Raw genomic sequence first — 21,364 nt, 5'->3', positions numbered from 1 at the left:
ACTTCATACTTCCCTCTGCCGACAAGCTTTTTGGAGTTGGAAATTTCATTCTCCAGCAGGACTTGGCACCTGTCCACACGGCCAAAAGTACCAATACCTGGTTTAAAAACAACAGTATCGCTGTGCTTGAATGGCCAGCAAACTTGCCTGATCTTAATCCCATAGAAAATCTTTGGGGTATTGTCAAGAGGAAGATGAGACACCAGACCAAACAATGCAGACGAGCTGAAGGCTGCTATCAAAGCTTCCATAACACCTCAGCAGTGCCACAGGCTGATCACCTCCATGCCACTCCGCATTGATGCAAAAAGACCCCCGACCAAGTACTGAGTGCATTTACTGAACATACATTACAGTAGGCCAACATTTCGGATTTTAAAATCATTTTTCAAGCTGGTGTTATAAAGTATTGTAATTTTCTGAGATAATGAATTTTGGGTTTTCATTGGCTGTAAGCCATAATCATCAACATTAACAGAAATAAACACGTGAAGTAGATGACTCTGTAATGACTCTATATCAGGGGTCCTCATACTTTTTAAACAGGGGGCCAGTTCACGGTCCCTCAGACCATTGGAGGGCCGGAATATAGTTTTAAAAAAACTATGAACAATTTCCTATGCACACTGCACATGTTATTTTGAAGTAAAAAACAAAACAAAACAGGAAAAAAATACAATATTTAAAATGAAGAACAAAGTTAAATCAACAAACTTACCTGTATTTCAATGGGAACTATGGGCCTGATTTTGGCTAATGAGATGGTCAGTGTCCAGTTCCATATTTGCCACTGCTAGTCGTAACAAGTGAAGAAATTGTTCTCTTTCTTGATATCATTGTTTCCTAGGGATTCCAAATTGCTATTAGTAAAATACATATACATATATACAGTACAGACAAAAGTTTGGACACACCTCATTCAAAGAGTTTTCTTTATTTTCATGACTATGAAAATTGTAGATTCACTCTGAAGGCATCAAAACTATGAATTGACACATGTAGACTTATATAATTTATAAAAAAGTGTGAAACAACTGAAAATATGTCTTCTATTCTAGGTTCTTCAAAGTAGCCACCTTTTGCTTTGATTACTGCTTTGCACACGCTTCAAGAGGTAGTCACCGGAAATGGTCTTCCAACAGTCTTGAAGGAGTTCCCAGAGATGCTTAGCACTTGTTGGCCCTTTTGCCTTCACTCTGCGGTCCAGCTCACCCCAAACCATCTCAATTGGGTTCAGGTCTGGTGACTGTGGAGGCCAGGTCATCTGGCGTAGCACTCCATCAATCTCCTGCTTGGTCAAATAGCCCTTACACAGCCTTGTGGTGTGTTTGGGGTCATTGTCCTGTTGAAAAATAAATGATGGCCCAACTAAACGCAAACCGGATGGAATAGCATGCCGCTGCAAGATGCTGTGCTAGCCATGCTGGTTCAGTATGCCTTCAATTTTGAATAAATCCCCAACAGTGTCACCAGCAAAGCACCCCCAACACCATAACACCTCCTCCTCCATGCTTCATAGTAGGAATCAGGCAGGTAGAGTTCATCCGTTCACCTTTTCAGCTTCGCACAAAGACACGGTGGTTGGAACCAAAGATCTCAAATTTGTACTCATCAAACTAAAGCACAGATTTCCACTGATATAATGTCCATTCCTTGTGTTCTTTAGCCCAAACAAGTCTCTTCTGCTTGTTGCCTGTCCTTAGCAGTGGTTTCCTAGCAGCTATTTTACAATGAAGGCCTGCTGCACAAAGTCTCCTCTTAACAGTTGTTGTAGAGATGTGTCTGCTGCTAGAACTCTGTGCGGCATTGACCTGGTCTCTAAACTGAGCTGCTGTTAACCTGCGATTTCTGAGGCTGGTGACTTGGATGAACTTATCCTCCGCAGCAGACGTGACTCTTGGTCTTCCTTTCCTGGGGCGGTCCTCATGTGAGCCAGTTTCTTTGTAGCGCTTGATGGTTTTTGCCACTGCACATGGGGACACTTTCAAAGTTTTCCCAATTTTTCGGACTGACTGACCTTCATTTCTTAAAGTAATGATGGCCACTCGTTTTTCTTTACTTAACTGCTTTTTTCTTGCCCTAATACAAATTCTAACAGTCTATTCAGTAGGACTATCAGCTGTGTATCCACCAGACTTCTGCACATCACAACCCCATTTAGAAGACAAGAAATCCCACTTATTAAACCTGAAAACCTCAAAAAGAGGAAAAACAAAAATCCTCCAAAAAATTCAGTTACAAACCAGACAGGCCCAAATGCATCTGCACTAATCGAGGGTGCAGCGGACCCAAGTAAAATGGCAGCTGCACAGGTGCATAAATATCAAATGAAACAGCCAGCCTACAATCAGGGATTGGCCGTGTGGTACACCAGTGCAGAAAAAATAATCCGCATGTGGCAGTGTTCACACAGGGAATGCAGGGCTTCTGGCTCACAACCTCTTAGTAACACCATATAGGGGGGCTGCACAGTGCCAACTAGAATGCATCCCGTGTGAACAGAGGCCACAAGTTTGCAGAACCATTTGGGCCCAACTGCACCCTGGAAAAAATATAAAAAGTGCACAAAAAACATCAATATATGTAAGGTATTGGTTGATATTAAGGCCTTAATACGGAAGCTGACAAACTGCGTCAAAGTTCCTTACACTTGTCAGTCCCTACTCTAACATGAAAACCTCAAAAAGAGGCGTAGGCGGCGTGATGACAATGACGTCTGTGCTGCATATGGAAGCCGTGCATCACCTTTCCTCACAGCCTTGTCGTTCCGCCTGTAATTACAGGACCGGTCAGCATTGAACTGTAGTGAAGTTCAACGTCGTCCGGGCCCATGGGCCGGATAAATGTCCTCGGCAGGCCGCATGTGGCCCGCGGCCCGTAGTTTGAAGACCACTGCTGAATATATTATATATGATCTTCACTTTTTATATTGAAGAGCTGAAATAAATTAACTTTTTGATGATATTCTAATTTAGTGAGAAGCAAGCACTTGTATATACAGTACCTCTGACAGAGACTACAACTGAGTGCTATGTGATTGTATTGTAAGGTGTTGTGAGTTCATTTTCCCCTCCACCACTGAGGCCCGATGAACTCCCTCTTCTGGTAAAGAAAGGTAGTGAGCCTGATTATCAAGCACCTAAGACTAATGATGATGACTGGCTGAGTGGAGTTACTGACTGGATATAAGGCCGCCGACGCCCTTCTGCCCTGCGGGTGATTTCTCTGAGGGATCCTTGGAGACCAGTCTGAATTCCTGCTCTTCTAAAGCTAAGTTTTCTGCTCAGCTTTTTGCATTTGTGCTTAGACTTTGTTTTTGCTTTGTTTTTCTGGATTTCCCTGCTGGGGTGAGCTGAATTCCTTTAGCTCTGTCTTCAGAAAATACCTGAGTGCTGATATAGTTTTTGAAGCCTAGCTGCTTCAGGGTCTTTTTCCATATCAGCCTGTTGGCTTGTGTCTTTGATAGGGTTTTGGCAGATTGCAGACAGCAACCTTCCTTTCCTGTCCTGTTTAGTTAGCTTGGGCCCCATCGTTTGCTCAGCCTATCTTTCTATCTTTGTGAGTGTTTTTTCATCTTGCTTCACTGTCATTATATGTTGGGGGCTGCCTTTTGCTTTGGGGTCTGCTCTGGGGCAGTTTAGATTTCCTTTTCTGTCTTTAGGCTATTTATCTCTCCGGCTGTGATCGAGGGGTCTAGGGCTCCGTAGGAACCCCCCACGGCTACTGCTAGTTGTGTTGATAGGTTCAGGGGTCTGCAATCTGATAGTTGCCAACTTCTCTGGTTTTCTGGACGTAGCTTCTATTTTTGTGTCTGCCTCCTACGGTGACTCTATCATAACAGAATCACCCCCCATACCGCAGATCCTAGGGTACTCAATAGCAGGAAAGAATTGTAAAAAAAAAAAAAAAAAAGTGTGTATATTTTTTCCTCTATATCTCTGAGACCGTAGGGGGAATTTTTTTTTCTCTCAATGGAGATAAAGCAATTGTCTGATCGTGTGGAGCAGCTCGCTGCGGAAGTGCGGGGAATTTCCGCCTACCTTGCTCATTCACATGCTGCTGAACCAAAGATTCCTACACCTGATGTATTTTTGGGGGATCGGTCTAAATTTTTGAATTTCAAAAATAATTGTAAATTATTTTTTGCCTTGAAGCCTAACTCGTCAGGGAGCTCCGCGCAGCAGGTTAAAATTGTCATCTCTTTGCTGCGTGGCGATCCCCAGGATTGGGCATTTTCTTTGAAACCAGATGATCCTATTCTGACTAATGTGAACGCATTTTTTCAAGCCTTGGGGTTGTTGTATGACGAACCTAATGCTATTGATCAGGCTGAAAAGACCCTGCTGGCATTGAACCAGGGTCGAAATTCTGCAGAATTGTACTGTCAAAAATTCCGAAAGTGGGCGGTACTTACTACCTGGAATGATAATGCCTTGGCTGCTCTCTTTCGGAAGGGTTTGTCAGAAGCCGTAAAAGATACTATGGTGGGATTTCCTGTTCCCTCTGGTCTGGACGATTCTATGTAATTAGCCATTCAGGTTGATCGGCGTTTGCGTGAACGCAGGATTGCACGAGAGGTGTTGCCACCAGTTGAACAGGTGTCTGAACCTATGCAATGTGATACAGTTTTGTCCAGAGAGCAGCGTCAGGAGTTCAGAAGGCGTAATAAGTTGTGTTTTTTCTGTGGAGATGCCTCGCATATTATTTCTGTCTGTCCTAAACGAGAGAAACGCTTTGCACACACGTTTTCTGTTGGTGGTGTTCAACCTAAGTTTCTTCTGGCTATTACTCTGATCTGCTCCCTGTCCACATTTTCCGCCAAGGCTTTTGTGGATTCGGGAGCAGCCCTAAACCTAATGGACTTGGATTTTGCTAAACATTGTGGATTTCCGATGACACCCCTGCAGACGCCTATCCCTTTGAGGGGGATTGATGCTACTCCTTTGGCGAAAAATAAACCTCAGTTTTGGACCCAGGTGGTAATGCGGGTCGCCCCAGACCATCAAGAAAATTGCAGATTTTTGGTGTTGCATAATCTGCATGATACCATTGTTCTGGGGTTTCCCTGGTTACAAATTCATAATCCAGTTTTGGATTGGAAATCTGTGTCTGTGGTGAGTTGGGGTTGTCGGTGTGCCTTTAGTGAGGCTCCGGTGTTTTCCACCTCTCCTCAGTCGCATGATGTTCCTGACTATTTGGCGGACTTTTATGATGTATTTAGTGAGAATGAGTCTGCGTCCTTGCCTCCTCATAGGAGTTATGACTGTGCAATTGAACTGAGCCCGGGGTGGAAATTTCCCAAGGGTCGGCTCTTCAATTTATCTGTACCCGAGCACGAGGCTATGCGATCCTATATTTAGGAGGCGTTGGAGAAGGGTCATATTAGACCATCCTCGTCACCCTTAGGTGCCGGGTTTTTTTTGTAGCCAAAAAGGATGGATCATTAAGATCTTGTATTGATTATCGTGCCCTCAACAAAATTACTGTTAAATATCAGTATCCGTTACCCCTGATTTCGGATCTATTCTCTAGAGTTAAAGGTGCTTGCTGGTTTACCAAGCTTGTCCTCAGGGGGACGTATAATCTTATTCGCATTAAGCATGGGGATGAATGGAAGACGGCGTTTAATACTCCGGTGGGACATTTTGAGTACCTGGTGATGCCTTTTGGGCTCACTAATGCCCCTTCTGTCTTCCAGTGCTTCATGAACGATATTTTCCGAGATTTTGTCGATAAATTTTTGATCATCTATCTGGATGATATTTTGATCTTTTCCAAGGATTGGGATTCTCATGTGGAACATATTCGGACTGTGTTCCGGATCTTGAGGGAGAATTCCCTGTATGTCAAAGGATCTAAATGCCTTTTTGGAATACAGAGGATTTCTTTTTTGGGATTTATTTTGTCTCCGTCTACTATTGAAATGGACCCGGCCAAGGTACAGGCCATTTACGATTGGTTTCAGCCCACTTCTTTGAAGGCCCTCCAGAAGTTTTTGGGTTTTGCTAATTTTTATCGGAAATTTATAGCAAAATTTTCTAGTATTGCCAAATTTGACTAAGAAGGGTGCTGATGTGTTAAATTGGTCTCCGGAGGCTGTTTCTTCCTTTCAGGAGCTGAAGCGAAGATTCACCTCCGCCCCGGTTTTGCGGCAACCTGATGTCTCACTTCCGTTCCAGGTAGAGGTGGATGCTTCTGAGATTGGTGCAGGAGCTGTTTTGTCCCAAAGGGATCCTGTAACATCTAAAATGAATCCCTGTGCTTTCTTTTCCCGAAAGTTCTCTCCATCTGAACGTAACTATGATGTGGGGAATCATGAAATGGGCATTTGAGGAGTGGAGACATTGGTTGGAGGGAGCTAAACATCAAGTCGTGGTCCTCACTGACCACAAGAATTTGATTTACCTAGAGTCGGCTAAGCGCTTGAACCCTAGACAGGCTAGGTGGGCCTTGTTTTTTTACACGTTTTGATTTTGTGGTTTCTTTTCTTCCTGGAACTAAGAATGTCAAGGCAGACGCCCTCTCTAGGAGCTTCTTTGCTGATTCTCCTGTGGTGACCAACCTGCTACCATCTTAGGCGAAGGGGTAGTTCTTTCTGCCATCTCGCCCGATTTGAGACGTGCTCTAGAAGAGTTCCAGGAGGACAAACCTGAGCGTTGTCCCAGTGGAAAGTTGTATGTTCCTGACCAGTGGAAGAAGAGAGTGATGTCTGAAGTTCATTGCTCTGCTTTGGCTGGTCATCCAGGTATTTTTGGTACTAGAGATCTGGTGAGTCGGTCTTTTTGGTGGCCCTCCTTGTCTCGTGATGTCAGGAATTTTGTGCAGTCCTGTGGGACTTGCTCCCGGTCTAAATCGTGTTCTCGCTCTAGTGGGTTGTTGATGCCTTTGCCTGTCCCCAGGAGGCCATGGACCCATATTTCAATGGATTTCATCTCTGATATGCCTGTCTCTCAAAGGATGACTGTTATTTGGGTGATTTGTGATAGGTTCTCTAAGATGGTTCATCTTGTACCACTCCCTAAGTTGCCGTCTTCCTCTGAGTTGGTGCCCCTGTTTTTGCAACAGGTGGTTCGCTTGCTCGGGATTCCTGAGAACATTGTATCTGACAGAGGAGTTCAGTTTGTGTCTAGATTTTGGAGAACTTTCTGTTCCAAGCTGGGAATTCAGTTGTCCTTCTCCTCTGCTTTTCACCCTCAGACCAATGGGCAGACAGAGAGAACAAACCAGACCTTGGAGTCGTATTTGAGATGTTTTATTTCCGCTGATCAGGATGATTGGGTTTCATTTTTGCCCTTGGCCGAATTTGCTTTAAATAATAGAGCTAGTTCTGCCACTTTGATGTCACCTTTTTTTGTAACTTTGGGTTTCATCCTCGATTTTTCTTCAGGGCAGGTGGAGCCCTCTGCCTGCCCAGGTGTTGACACTGTGGTGGAGAGAATGCACCAGATCTGGGACCAAGTGGTGGATAAGTTATCTCTCTCCCAGGAAAAGGCCCAGCGGTTTTCCAACCGACATAGGACCATTGGTCCCCAGTTTAAGGTTGGTGATATGGTGTGGTTATCATCAAAAAATATTGCTATGAAGGTGGCTTCTAAGTTTAAGCCTAGATTTATTGGACCTTACAAGATTTTGGAGATTATTAATCCGGTCTCTTTTCGTTTGGCTCTTCCTGTCACATTTAAGATCCATAATGTGTTCCATAAGTCTTTGTTGAAGAGGTTTGTTGAACCTGTTGTTCCGGGGGTGGCACCTCCAGACCCTGTATTGGTTGAAGGTAACCTGGAATATGAGGTAGAGAAAATACTGGATTCCCGTCTGGCTAGACGGAGACTCCAGTATTTGGTTAAGTGGAAGGGTTATGGTCAGGAGGATAATTCCTGGGTCTCTGCCTCTGATATTCATGCCAAAAGATTGCTGCGTGCCTTTCATCGGGCTCACCCTGATCGCCCTGGTGGCGTGGTTGAGGGTTCGGTGACCCCTCCTCAAGGGGGAGGTACTGTTGTGAGTTCATTTTCCCCTCCACCACTGAGGCCCGATGAACTCCCTCTTCTTGTAAAGAAAGGTAGTGAGCCTGATTATCAAGCACCTGAGACTAATGATGATGACTGGCTGAGTGGAGTTACTGACTGGATATAAGGCCGCCGACGACCTTCTGCCCTGCGGGTGATTTCTCTGAGGGATCCTTGGAGACCAGTCTGAATTCCTGCTCTTCTAAAGCTAAGTTTTCTGCTCAGCTTTTTGCATTTGTGCTTTGACTTTGTTTTTCTGGATTTCTGCCATTCCCTGCTGGGGTGAGCTGAATTCCTTTAGCTCTGTCTTCAGAAAATACCTGAGTGCTGATATAGTTTTTGAAGCCTAGCTGCTTCAGGGTCTTTTTCCATATCAGCCTGTTGGCTTATGTCTTTGATAGGGTTTTGGCAGATTGCAGACAGCAACCTTCCTTTCCTGTCCTGTTTAGTTAGCTTGGGCCCCATCGTTTGCTCAGCCTATCTTTCTATCTTTGTGAGTGTTTTTTCATCTTGCTTCACCGTCATTATATGTTGGGGGCTGCCTTTTGCTTTGGGGTCTGCTCTGGGGCAGTTTAGATTTCCTTTTCTGTCTTTAGGCTATTTATCTCTCCGGCTGTGATCGAGGGGTCTAGGGCTCCGTAGGAACCCCCCATGGCTACTGCTAGTTGTGTTGATAGGTTCAGGGGTCTGCAATCTGATAGTTGCCAACTTCTCTGGTTTTCTGGACGTAGCTTCTATTTTTGTGTCTGCCTCCTACGGTAACTCTATCATAACAGTAAGGGTTCCAATGGATTGTAATGAATAAGAAAATGCTCACACAAGAATTGAATTTACTAAATTGATTTACTTAATAAGTGGTAAGATCAAATAATAAACAGCATAAACAATAAATATACACGTGAATTAAACATACATTACATTATTCAGGTAGAATTCAGGTCCATCTCTTTCTCATCTCCGTGTCCTCGTCTGGTCCGATCATCTCCCCTCTGTCTCTCTGTGTCTACATCTCCTCCCCCCTGTGTGTGTGTGTCCTCTTTTTATATGTAAAAGCTTCTCTAAAGCCTTTGATGTCCCAAAGTATGTGTTGGAGACTTAAACAGTATCTATCTAACATATAGTTAACAAGATAAAATCTCTGTGACTCTCATCTTTCAAATTCAAGAATTCTTTGTTTTTAGAAGATAAGTGTCAAGATAATAAAAACCAGTTAATTGCCCTTTTTGGACTGTGTGACCATCTGGTTGAACAAGTCAAGATCCTTCTAGGAAGGATCAAAGAGATGAGACTATATATATATATATATATATATATATATATATATATATATATATATATGTGTGTGTATATATATATATATATATATATATATACACAGTAGATTGTAACCGTATCGATAGTTGGTATTAATTGGAGTGTTGAAACCATTAAAAATAACTCGTAGTATACATTCCACCCCTTGGTTTCAATCACTTTAATGAATTAACCTGCCACTAAACTATACCATTTATTATTATTTGCATTGCTCATTTATATTTATAAATTTATTTATTTGCTACCAATAGAAAACCGCTTGGTAAGAAATAACATCCTTGGCTTAAAACGGAAAAAATCAAAACAAAAACAACATTGGACCAGCAGGTGCTGAAATATCAAATGTCTGTAGAAATCTTCTTTCTTCGGATCTTCTTGACCGCAATTTTTAAATGGGTCTCTGTTGCAGGGAAGCACGGGGAGTATTATGCCCTCATCACTTTGGGGTGACTTCACTACTTTCCCTGGTTAGCAAAAGAACAGACTCTAAAGAGCAATCTGTCCCTGCCCTTCATGACATTAACCCCCTCGGTGCAGGTGTCCAATGACTGATCATAAGAGTCCTTTCATCTTCTATTGCTGCAGTTGTTCAGGGCCTCACTTTATATGCCATTTGGTTTCCGGCAGAAGCTTCTAGGGTTAGTTGTCCCCTCGCTTGTCTTCAGCTGGCAGTCATGAGGATTCACCCTGGTGACGGTTCAGCATCATCTGGGCTCAGTCTCAGCGCTCAATTGGACATCTTCAGTGTACACACAAGACACAGCCTGCACTGTGGGAAAGTGAAATTCACAATCATACTTGAAAGTTCCAAAGTCTTGGCAGAGCTAACTCAGTCCAAAGCAACAGTCCAAAATAACTCAGTCCATGATATATACACAGTCCAAGATAGAATAACTTGTTCAATATAACTCAGTCCTGGTGGCTTGTTTTCCACCCCTTGATCAAATGAATCAAACAAAATTACTGTAGGTTTGTTGGTCCAAATGAATTGTGCCCAGAATGACCTTTGAAATTTTCTACTGTAACAAATATTTGTACTCTAGATAATAACTACTACATAAAATATATCATATGTGTATGGACTTATACACTGAAATAAATCATAATATCAAAATATCAGATACCAGTTATCAAACACATCAAATTCATGTCAATCACATTTGCATAATAACGATCATAATTACCAGTACAATCATGTTCATAGAGATGACAAAATAATGTTACTACTAATCAGAATCAGGACAATCACATGTTAAGGAAAACAGAACCCAAACCAATTTGCTATTAACCCAATTCTAGCAAATTATTATTTTTACATCATAATATACACATTACATCAACACACACTCTGGCTTCACCTAATGCATTCATTCAGTAAGCAGGAGAGATTCTCATTTACATATAGACAAACACACACTTTGGGTACCCACACACTTGCATTGCATGACTCAGGTGTAGGTGAACAAAACTATATCAAGAGCAAAAGACTGACATTAACAAACTAGCATTCATTGAAATCATTTAACATATATGTTCTTCAAAACCCAATTTGCACGGGAGCTCCCAAAAAAATAAAAAATGTTAAAACTCAAAAATAAGTCATAAAATATCATCTTATATTAGGTAGATGGACTCCTTTTTCACTACTGCAGAAAGGAACTATTTTACTGTGCACTGTATTTACATGTTAATTAAATGGCCAAGGTTTCTTCTTTTACTCCTGCAAACAAAAGGTTAATTACACACCCCATCCCCCAATCCAACATGTAGTGGACTGAAAAGAGAAAAAAAACAAAACAATTCCTTTTAAAACCAAGAATGCTAAACACAGTACAATTAAAATTCAAAAAATGAGCTCAGAAAAAATAAAAATATACCAAATAAAAAGTAAAAATAAAGATACCACGTGGATTTTTTCTTTGGCTGTGAACCAATTTTAACAAGGGATATCCATGACAAATACACAAAGCACATACAGTGACAAAGACAACACTTAGTACAAATAAGTCATCTATTATCTTGTCAACCCCCCAGTATATTATCAGTCATCTAACTTTAGTTCAGTCTTAAATTCATTGTCTGTACTGTCACTCCCTCTTTTCCTTGTATGTTTCTCTCACATGGCTCCCACATACAGAATCATCTTATATCTGCTGTGGTCTTTTGCCTTTTAAAACATCAACGTGTATTACAAACCCTCAGGTGAGGAATGCACATTTATGCATCACCAAGACCAAACCCAATTCATCATATATCAGCCAGCGCATACGTCACAGTATGCTCACAGGAGTATTTCTCTAAGAAACTCTAAAACGAAAACAAACATCATTAGACATCAAAAAATGGCAAAAATGTTCAAACAACAATTTTCAGGGATATTTCACAACTTTTATCTAAAATCTGCATTTAAAATTAGTCCATGAGGGAATCTTGGCAGGGGGTGTAGTATGCCATGGTATTGGAAGAGTGCAAGGGGCGGTTACAGTGGGGGCTTTGTATGTCTCCATCAGGTGTCCCACCTCTATCTTTCCAACCCCCTATCTCATCTGTCGCCATCCTCTTGGGTCTGGCGAGTTGCAATTTACCTTTTCTCCTCAGATCTTGCCATCTCCTCAACAGGTCACTTGTAGAGATCCCATCTATCTCCTGGAATAGAACTCCACTATCAGCTATCAGGTCACAAAACAACTCCTTCCTGCTCTTTCTTATTTGGGTATCACACTCTTTTCTCCTTTCTTGATCTACTCTCTCTGCTGTACTATTTATTGACACTTTTGCTCTCTCAAGAGCAGATAGCTGGGAGATTAAATTGCATGCTGTGGAGACATTAGTGGAATTTCCCATAAGTGCACTGAACATAGTGAACAATGGGGCTTTGTATGACGCTGGGGCACCTCCTATGAACTTATTCTTCATCAATACTGTCAATATTGCAGCATCTGGTCCCTTCCATCCGCAAAATGATCATTCAGATCTGGCACAGGATTGCGAGTTAGGCTATGTGCCCACGTAGCGTTTTAAAACGCTCACTAAAAACCGGACTCCTTCCCAGAAATCGCGCGTTTTTTTTCCGTGCGATTTCACAGCGATTTTACCGCGATTATGATCGCGAGTTTGCCGCGATTTTCGCGTGCGATATTCAAGCACTTTCCAAGCGATTTGAAGCATCGCTTGGAAAGTGATTGACAGGTTGGTCACACTCGTCAAACATAGTGTTTGACAAGTGTGACCAGGTTTTTACTATTGAGGCCGCCTATGCGGCCTCAATAGTAAAAGATAGGATGTTAAAATGATAAAAAAAATTAAAAAATCGGGGTATATTTACCTTCCGGCGTCCCGCGCTTCCATCCCGGGCCACAGCGTTCCCAGTAATGCCTTGCGAGACCTGTGATGACGTAGTCCCGCGTTGCTATAGCGATCTCGCGAGACCGCTAGAATCACGCGAGACTACGTCATTACAGGGCCTTGCCGCAAGGCATTACTGGGAACGCTTAGGCCGGGAATGCAGCGCGGGACACCGGAAGGTAAATATACCCCGATTTTTTATTTTTTATTCTTTTTTTTACAGGGGTATGGTACCCAGGGCCTGGAGGACAGTCTCCTCTCCTCCACACCGTGGGTACCAACCGCACATGAGACGCTTAACTTCCCGCATGGTGGGCATAGCCACATGCGGGAAGTAAGCGGTTCTCATGCACTCCTATGGGTGCGGAATCGCGGCAATTCTTTGCGATTCCGCACAAAAGAATGAGCATGCTGTGATTTTTTCCGCGATGCGATTCCGCCGCGGAAAAAAGCGCAGCATTAGCACAGCATGTGCGGAATGCCATAGGAATGCATGGGGGGCATTCTGTACACGATTTTTAAGCGTTTTCGCGCCGAAAATCGCTGCAAAAACGCTTAAAAATCGCTACGTGGGCACACAGCCTCCTATACCTGCGATTTCTCTCAATCTCTGAACTCCATCTGCAAGAGTCTCCCATCGTGTCTGTGGTATTAATTCCATGGGACAGTCATACACTTGTGCCACAGAATCCCCCACCAACTGCAGCAAAGAGAAAGTCTCTGTAGTGTCCCTTGCACGTCTCATTTTTAGACGCACCATAGGTTCAATACAAATACTACAAAGTCCTACTGCCTCAAGACGGTTCAAAATTATAGTATCGGCTCCCTGATCCCATAATCTGAGAATCCATGCTAACAAAGGTTCTCCTGCTTGCTGCCTGTACCTGGTAGCTAATTCTGATAATTCTCTGGCTGTAAAGTTCCTAGTTTCCTCGGTCATTGAAGCTTCTGCTCCTGCAGCTGCGTTTCCTGCATCCATCCTATCTCCACTACGCTGTGTGACTTCTCTCCTAGTTTTAGTAGTCACAATTGGTCTGGCTTGCTTTTCTTCCTCATCTGTCTCACTGTTACAGCCATCGCATTCTAGCAAATCTGACCATTTATCACGTGCAATCATGGTGCTAATCTGTGCAGTATGAATATCTGACACTGGCTGCTGTCTCCTCCTGCGCCTATTCTTATTCACATTTTTCATTACATAAGCTTCAAAATTCCTTTGCATATTGTCATGCTGTTTCATTTGGTCTCTCAAGGCTGATTGCAAGCTAATCCTTTGCTCTATAGCTGTATGCAGCTCTAAACGCAAATTATCTATCTCCTCCTGTAAGCTTTGAGACACTTGCACACAAATCCATCCAACGGCTGCTGCAGCTTTCTGCTCTTTTGCATCATACCTTGAGAGATCAAATTTGGCAGCCACATCCTGGGGATTTGGCAAGCGCTGTCCCTCCATATGTTTGTTACATTCCTTTGCCAATGGGGTCCACTTTCCTGGTAATACCCATTCTGGCAAAGATCTGACACTACTCTCAACTGCTTTCCTACTCTTAACAAACTTATTCAATTTTGCATACATTTTTATTCAAAACAATCCCACTTCTGACACCAATTTGAAGGGTTCCAATGGATTGTAATGAATAAGAAAATGCTCACACAAGAATTGAATTTACTAAATTGATTTACTTAATAAGTGATAAGATCAAATAATGAACAATAAATATACACGTGAATTAAACATACAGTGATAAAACATCGCATAGCACTCGGATCAGTGTTATACTATGGGGCCGCTTACATGTGCCATTATTTTCTCATGCCGATTTGGCATGAGAAAACAGTGGCAGCATATCTCGCACTGCGCGCACCCATTCAAGTCAGTGGGTGCGTGAAAAACTTTGGACTACACTCGGATGTCAACCAAGTACAGTGCAATTACCACGGATACGGCAACGGAGGAAATGGAGAAATTACTTTCTCTGTCTCCTCCATACCTGTGCTGCAATTTTCTCATGCGAGACAATCAGAGCACAATGCACTGACACTCGGCTCACACAGCAGAGTTTGAGCAGAGTATCATTAGAATATCGCATCCGATGCTCACATTTCATTTTCACATGCTTCATGTTGCTTGTGCTATTATGAGTAGTTTGGGCGGCACGGTGGCTCAGTGGTTAGCACTGCAGCCTTGCAGCGCTGGGGTCCTGGGTTCAAATCCCACCAAGGACAACATCTGCAAGGAGTTTGTATGTTCTTCCCGTGTTTGTGTGGGTTTCCTCCCACATTCCAAAGACATACTGATAGGGAATTTAGATTGTGAGCCTTCAGGGACAGCGATGCTAATGTGTGCAAAACTGTAAAGCGCTGCGGAATTTTTTAGCGCTATATAAAAATAAAGATTATTATTAGTTTGTGTGGAACAAAACTTGCTACCATGTCCTGCAGTGTCTACAAACTTACACTACTGTTCAAAAGTTTAGGGTCACTTAGACATTTCTTTATTTTTTAAAGAAAAGCACAGTTTTTTCCAATGAAGCTAACATTAAATGATTCAGAAATACACTATACATTGTTAATGTGGTAAATGACTATTCTAGCTGCAAACGTCTGGTTTGTAATGCAATATATTCATTCATATGTGTATAGAGGCCCATTTCCAACAACCATCACTCCAGTGTTCTTATGGTACTTTTGGTTTGCTATCTGTGTAAGAAGGCTAATGGATGGTTAGAATACCCTTGAAAACCCTTGTGCAAGTATGTTAGCACAGCTGAAAACAGTTTGGCTGATTAGAGAAGCTATAAACCTGACCTTCTTTTGAGTTAGTTGAGAATCTTGAGCATTACATTTGTTGGTTCCATTAAACTCTCAAAATGGCCAGAAAAAAAGAACTTTCATGTGAAACTCGACAGTCTATATTTGTTCTTAGAAATGAAGGCTATTCCATGCAAGAAATTGCAAAGAAAATGAAGATTTCCTACAATGGTGTGTACTACTCCCTTCAGAGGAGAGCACAAACAGGCTCTAACCAGAGTAGAAAGAGAAGTGGGAGGCCCCGCTGCACAACTGAGCAACAAGACAAGTACATTAGAGTCTGTAGTTCGAGAAATCGACGCCTCACAGGTCCTCAACTGGCAGCTTCATTAAATAGTACACGCATCGCACCAGTGTCAACATCTAAAGTGAAGAGGCAACTCTGGGATGCTGGCCTTCAGGGCAGAGTGGCAAAGAAAAAGCCATATCTGAGACTGGTTAATAAAAGGAAATGATTAATATGGGCAAAAGAACACAGACGTTGGACAGAGGAAGATTGGAAAAAAGTGTTATGGACAGACAAATCCAAGTTTGAGGTGTTTGGATCACACAGAAGAATATTTGTGAGACGCAGAACAACTGAAAAGATGCTGGAAGAGTGCCTGACGCCATCTGTCAAGCATGGTGGAGGTAATGTGATGGTCTGGGGTTGCTTTGGTACTGGTAAAGTGGGAGATTTGTACAAGGTAAAAGGGATTTTGAATAAGGAAGGCTATCACTCCATTTTGCAATGCCATGCCATACCCTGTGGGCAGCGCTTGATTGGAGCCAATTTCATCCTACAACAGGACAGTGACCCCAAAGCACACCTCCAAATTATGTAAGAACTATTTGGGGAAGAAGCAGGCAGCTGGTATTCTATCTGTAATGGAGTGGCCAGCGCAGTCACCAGATCTCAACCCCATTGAGCTGTTGTGGGAGCAGCTTGACCGTATGGTACGTGAAAAGTGCCCATCAAGCCAAAGCAACTTGTGGGAGGGGCTTCTGGAATTATGGGGTGAAATTTCTCCAGATTACCTCAGCAAATTAACTGCCAGTAAGCCAAAGGTCTGTAATGCTGTAATTGCTGAAAAGGGAGCATTTTTTGACGAAAGCAATTATTATTTCAAATAAAAATCTTTTTTCGAACCTTGTCAATGTCTGGACTAGATCTTAAATTCATTTGGCAACTCATTTGATTAATAAAACTATGAGTTTTCATGGAAAACACAAAATTGTCTGACCCCAAACTTTTGAATTGTAGTGTATCTCTCATCGAACACATCTGAGACATCATTGGTTAGGAATTGCGAAGGGAGCTGCCAGCAGCGGATCTTGATGATTTGCCAAAGTGCATTCAGCATGGCAGAACATTCCTCTGAAAACCATTAATAACCTCATTGATAGCAGCCAAGGTGGTGTAACTAGAGAGATTTCTGTATGTTTTCATGCTTAATACTGAAAATATTGAGACATTTTGAAAACATTTTTTCACATTTTTTTTTATCAGGAACATGTTTATTCATTCTGTGATTTCTATAATTCCATGACTTTTCCATCTTGCTGTTGCAATTTAATTGTTGAGTAGAGGTGTGTGTGTATACTATATATATATATATATATATATATATATATATATAGTACAATTTACAATTGTGCACTATTGTCAATAAATAAAAAGTTACGTATTATTTTTCTTGTATACACAGCACTATGCATGGATGACTAAATTTTCCATGTAACTGTTTCAGGGTCTTCCTAAACTTGTACCAATCGGGACTGCTCCAGCATCCCCAAATGTTCCGTTGTGTGGTAACCTACAAATGGAAGCAGTAACTAGGATTCTTCCAGAAGTCACCAGGCTGCTTCAACAGGAATTTCCTAATTTGTTACACCCTCAAAGCCCAATAGGTATATCTAAAGGCTGGTGCAATGGCCAGAATAATGGAAGAGATGTCCATCACTTTATATCAAATAACACATTTCACACTCTGTTCTCTAGAGTCCTCAGTTGTTCTGTCTGGTATTACTGTAAATGACTCCTGTTGTACAGCAGGACCATCTTTGAATGAACATAAATCATCTCCTCCGAAAACCCCAGGAAGGATCAGTGCCCTCAGAATGCAGCTTTGTAAAGGTAAATTATAAATCGCATGAGAAAAATCGGCCACATGTTTATAGAGAATAAAATATAATATTTATTAAATCTTGCTAAAAACACATAACATGTCATTTTGGTATATTAAAAAGAGTTCCAGAAAAGTCAGCACAATGAGCAGATCACAGGGAATGGGAAATGTGATGCTTATAACATGTATATATTTAAAAGGGGATCCAAATCACATGAATAGCCATCTCTTAAATACAATTAGAAAATCATAAATCATAGATCTCATAAATATGAAGTGCAAGTGCATTGATATATTTAGAACTAATCATAGATAAGATAATTATAAAGTGCAAGTGCATAATTGTATTCAAATATGATCATGTGCAACTAAATTAATGAAATATATCTAATCATGATTGTATAGAGGGAAAGCATAATTCATAACCTATTAAAAAAATATATATAAAGTATTTAGTCAGCCACCAATTGTGCAAGTTCTCCCACTTAAAAAGATGAGAGAGGCCTGTAACTGGCAACTATGAGAGTCAAAATAAGAAAACAAATCCAGAAAATCACCTTGTCTGATTTGGCAAGATTTATTTTTCAAATTTTGATGTAAAATAAGTATTTTGTCATTAACAAAAGTTCATCTCAATATTTTGTTATATGTCCTTTGCTGGCAATGACAGAGGTCAAACGTTTTCTGTAAGTCTTCACAAGGTTGGCACACACAGTGATGTTTTGGACCTGTTTCTGGTCAACACGGATTTTCAAATCCCTCCAAAGTTTTTCTATGGCGTTGAGATCTGGAGACTCCAGGACCTTCATATGCTTCTTACGAAGCCACTCCTTCGTTGCCCTGGCGGTGTGCTTGGGATCATTATTATGCTGAAAGACCCATCCATGTTTCACCTTCAATGCCCTTGCTGATGGAAGAAGGTTTGCACTCAAAATCTCACGATACCTGGCCCCATTCATTCTTTCATGTACACGGATCAGTCGTCCTGGTCCCTTTGCAGAGAAACAGCCCCAAAGCATGATGCTGCCACCCCCATGCTTCACAGTAGGTATGGTGTTCTTTGATGCAACTCAGCTTTCTGTCTCCTCCAAACATGACAAATTTTGTTTCTAACAAACAGTTCTACTTTGGTTTCATCAGACCACATAACATTCTGCCAATACTCTTCTGGATAATCCAAATGCTCTCTAGCAAACTTCAGACGGGCCCGGACATGTACTGGCTTAAGCAGAGGGACATGTCTGGCACTGCAGGATCTGAGTCCCTGGCGGCGTAGTGTGTCACTAATGGTAGCCTTTGTTATTGCTCTATGCAGGTCATTCACTAGGTCCCCCGTGTGGTTCTGGGATTTTTGCTTACCGTTTTTGTGATCATTTTGACCCCATAGGGTGAGATCTTGCGTGGAGCACCAGATCCAGGGAGATTATCAGTGGTCTTGTATGTCTTCCATTTTCTTATTATTTCTCCCATAGTTGATTGTCATACCAAGCTGCTTGCCTATTGCAGATTCAGTATTCCCAGCCTGGTGCAGGGCTACCATTTTGTTTCTGATGTCCTTCGACAGCTCTTTGGTCTTCACCATAGTGGAGTTTAGAGTGTGACTGTTTGAGGTTGTGGATAGATGTCTTTTATTCTGATAACAAGTTCAAACAGATGCCATTACTACAGGTAATGAGAGGAGGACAGAGGAGCCTCTTAAAGAATAAGTTACAGGTCTGTAATAGCTAGAAATCTTGCATGTTTTTAGGTGACCAAATTCTTATTTTCCACCATAATTTTTAAAATAAAACTTGCCAAATCAGACAAGGTGATTTTTCTGGATTTGTTTTCTCATTTTGACTCTCATAGTTGTGGTCTACCTATGATGTCAATTACAGGCCTCTCTCATCTTTTTAAGTGGAAGAACTTGCACAATTAGTGGCTGACTAAATACTTTTTTCCCCACTGTGTATATGTATATATATATATATATAGATATATAGATATATATATACAGTAATATCAACTCAAATAGATATTAATGTAAATTATGATATATAACCCATACCAGTCTGCAGCGACCTGTGCCCTGACGCGCGTTTCGCATCTAGATTCCTCAAGGGGGAAAGGTAAAGTAACATTACCTAGATCAGTGTTGCTTAGTATTCTGTGCTATATTACCCAATACATATGCAACATGGTTTACTTAGGATTATTCTTATCCACTTTTCTCCATAAATCAGTTGCACCAGTTGCACGTAGTCTTTTGAATGTAATTTCTCCTTTACCTAGAACATACAGAAATTGCTGCTTGTCAATTGTGAGGATTTAAGAGTGTTGAGCTTGAGAAATGTGGCATAATTGCCTTAATATAAAATGACTGCTCATGATTGACATCAATATGCAATAAAAAAAATCTTAAACTTAGTCAATTCATTAAAAATCCATTTTAAAGTGCACAGATCATGGACGTTCATGATTTTGACATCCGAGGACTTTTATTGCAGTTTTGTGTCATGGTTACAGCAACTTGGAAGTCACAACGCAACCATATTCACTTACATTATGCTGTGATGTTGCAATTACATAGCACAATCTTTGGTTGTGTCGTGGTCTAAGATCATCATGTAGCCCTAGGTTTAGATATTATATTATGATCAGCAAAGATCTGACTGTTGCAACCCCTACCAGTCCTGAAAATTAGTGGACCATAGCTGTGATTTGGCACTGCTGGACACTTTTTGTATTGAGGGAACTGCAGGATGGCCTCAATTACTGTGCGGGGAAAAATCAGCACTGAGGTCCTTTCATTCTCAAGATGGATGGGGCAACAGTCGGACCCCCAAGAATAACAAAGTGAAAGCATATCCAAGCAATATGAGTGGCAGGAGTTACCCTTTAATTTATATTTAATTTGGACATTTTTCACTGGTTACAAGTGACATAAAACTTACAGTTGAAACCAGAAGTTTACATACACTATATAAAAAGATACAGATGCATGTTTTTCTCAATATCTGACATGAGATCAGAATAAACCTTTCCCGTTTTAGATCAATTAGGATTACCATAATTATTAATATTTGCCGAATGTCAGAATAATGATAGAGAAAAGCATTTTTATTACTTAATGCAATGTCAAAAGTTTATATACATTTCATTAGTATTTGGTACCATTGCCCGTAAACTGAATGACTTGGGTCAGACATTTGGGAAATCCTTCCACAAGCTTCTCACAATAGTTGGTCGGAATTTGGGCCCATTGCTCCTGACAAAACTGGAGTAAACTGATCCAGGTTTGTAGGTCGCCTTGCATGCACCTGCCTTTTCAGCTTTGCCCATAAATTTTTAATAGGATTGCGATCAGGGCTTTGTGATGGCCACTCCAAAACATTGACTTTGTTATCCTTAAGCCACTTTGATACCATTATGGCAGTATGCTTTGGGTCATTGTTCATTTCGAAGACCCATTTCCGCCCAAGTTCTAATTTCCTGGCTGATGTCTTGATAGGTTGCTTCAGTATTGCCACATAATCTTCTTTTCTCATGATGCCATTATTTTGTGAAACAAAACAACCCCACAACATGATGCTGCCACCCCCGTGTTTCACAGTTGGGGTGGTGTTCTTAGGCTTCCAAGCTTCTCCCTTTTTACTCCAAACGTAACGATGGTCAGTATGCCCAAACAGTTCAATTTTAGTTTCATCAGACCACAGGACATGTCTCCAAAAATTAGAATCTTTGTTCCTATGTGCATTTACAAGCATTAATCTGGCTTTTTTTATGTTTCTTTTGGCA

General features: G+C 41.4%; 1 protein-coding gene across 1 annotated transcript in view; it reads left to right on the top strand.

The window, feature by feature from the left end:
* TRIM65 (tripartite motif containing 65) overlaps window positions 1–21,364 on the top strand; it is an 86,135-nt gene that overhangs the window by 61,474 nt on the left and 3,297 nt on the right. Inside the window, exons 4-5 of the mRNA XM_073587914.1 lie at window positions 17,210–17,369; window positions 17,461–17,595. Coding sequence (XP_073444015.1) covers window positions 17,210–17,369; window positions 17,461–17,595 — 295 coding nt within the window. The remainder of the gene's footprint in view (window positions 1–17,209; window positions 17,370–17,460; window positions 17,596–21,364) is intronic.

Source organism: Dendrobates tinctorius, unplaced genomic scaffold (genome assembly GCF_039654945.1).
Source record: "Dendrobates tinctorius isolate UK_male_01 unplaced genomic scaffold, ASM3965494v1 ptg000103l, whole genome shotgun sequence".
Lineage (NCBI taxonomy): Eukaryota > Metazoa > Chordata > Amphibia > Anura > Dendrobatidae > Dendrobates > Dendrobates tinctorius.
The sequence above is the reverse complement of the archived record's forward strand: the minus strand, read 5'-3'. Positions and strand labels throughout refer to the sequence as shown.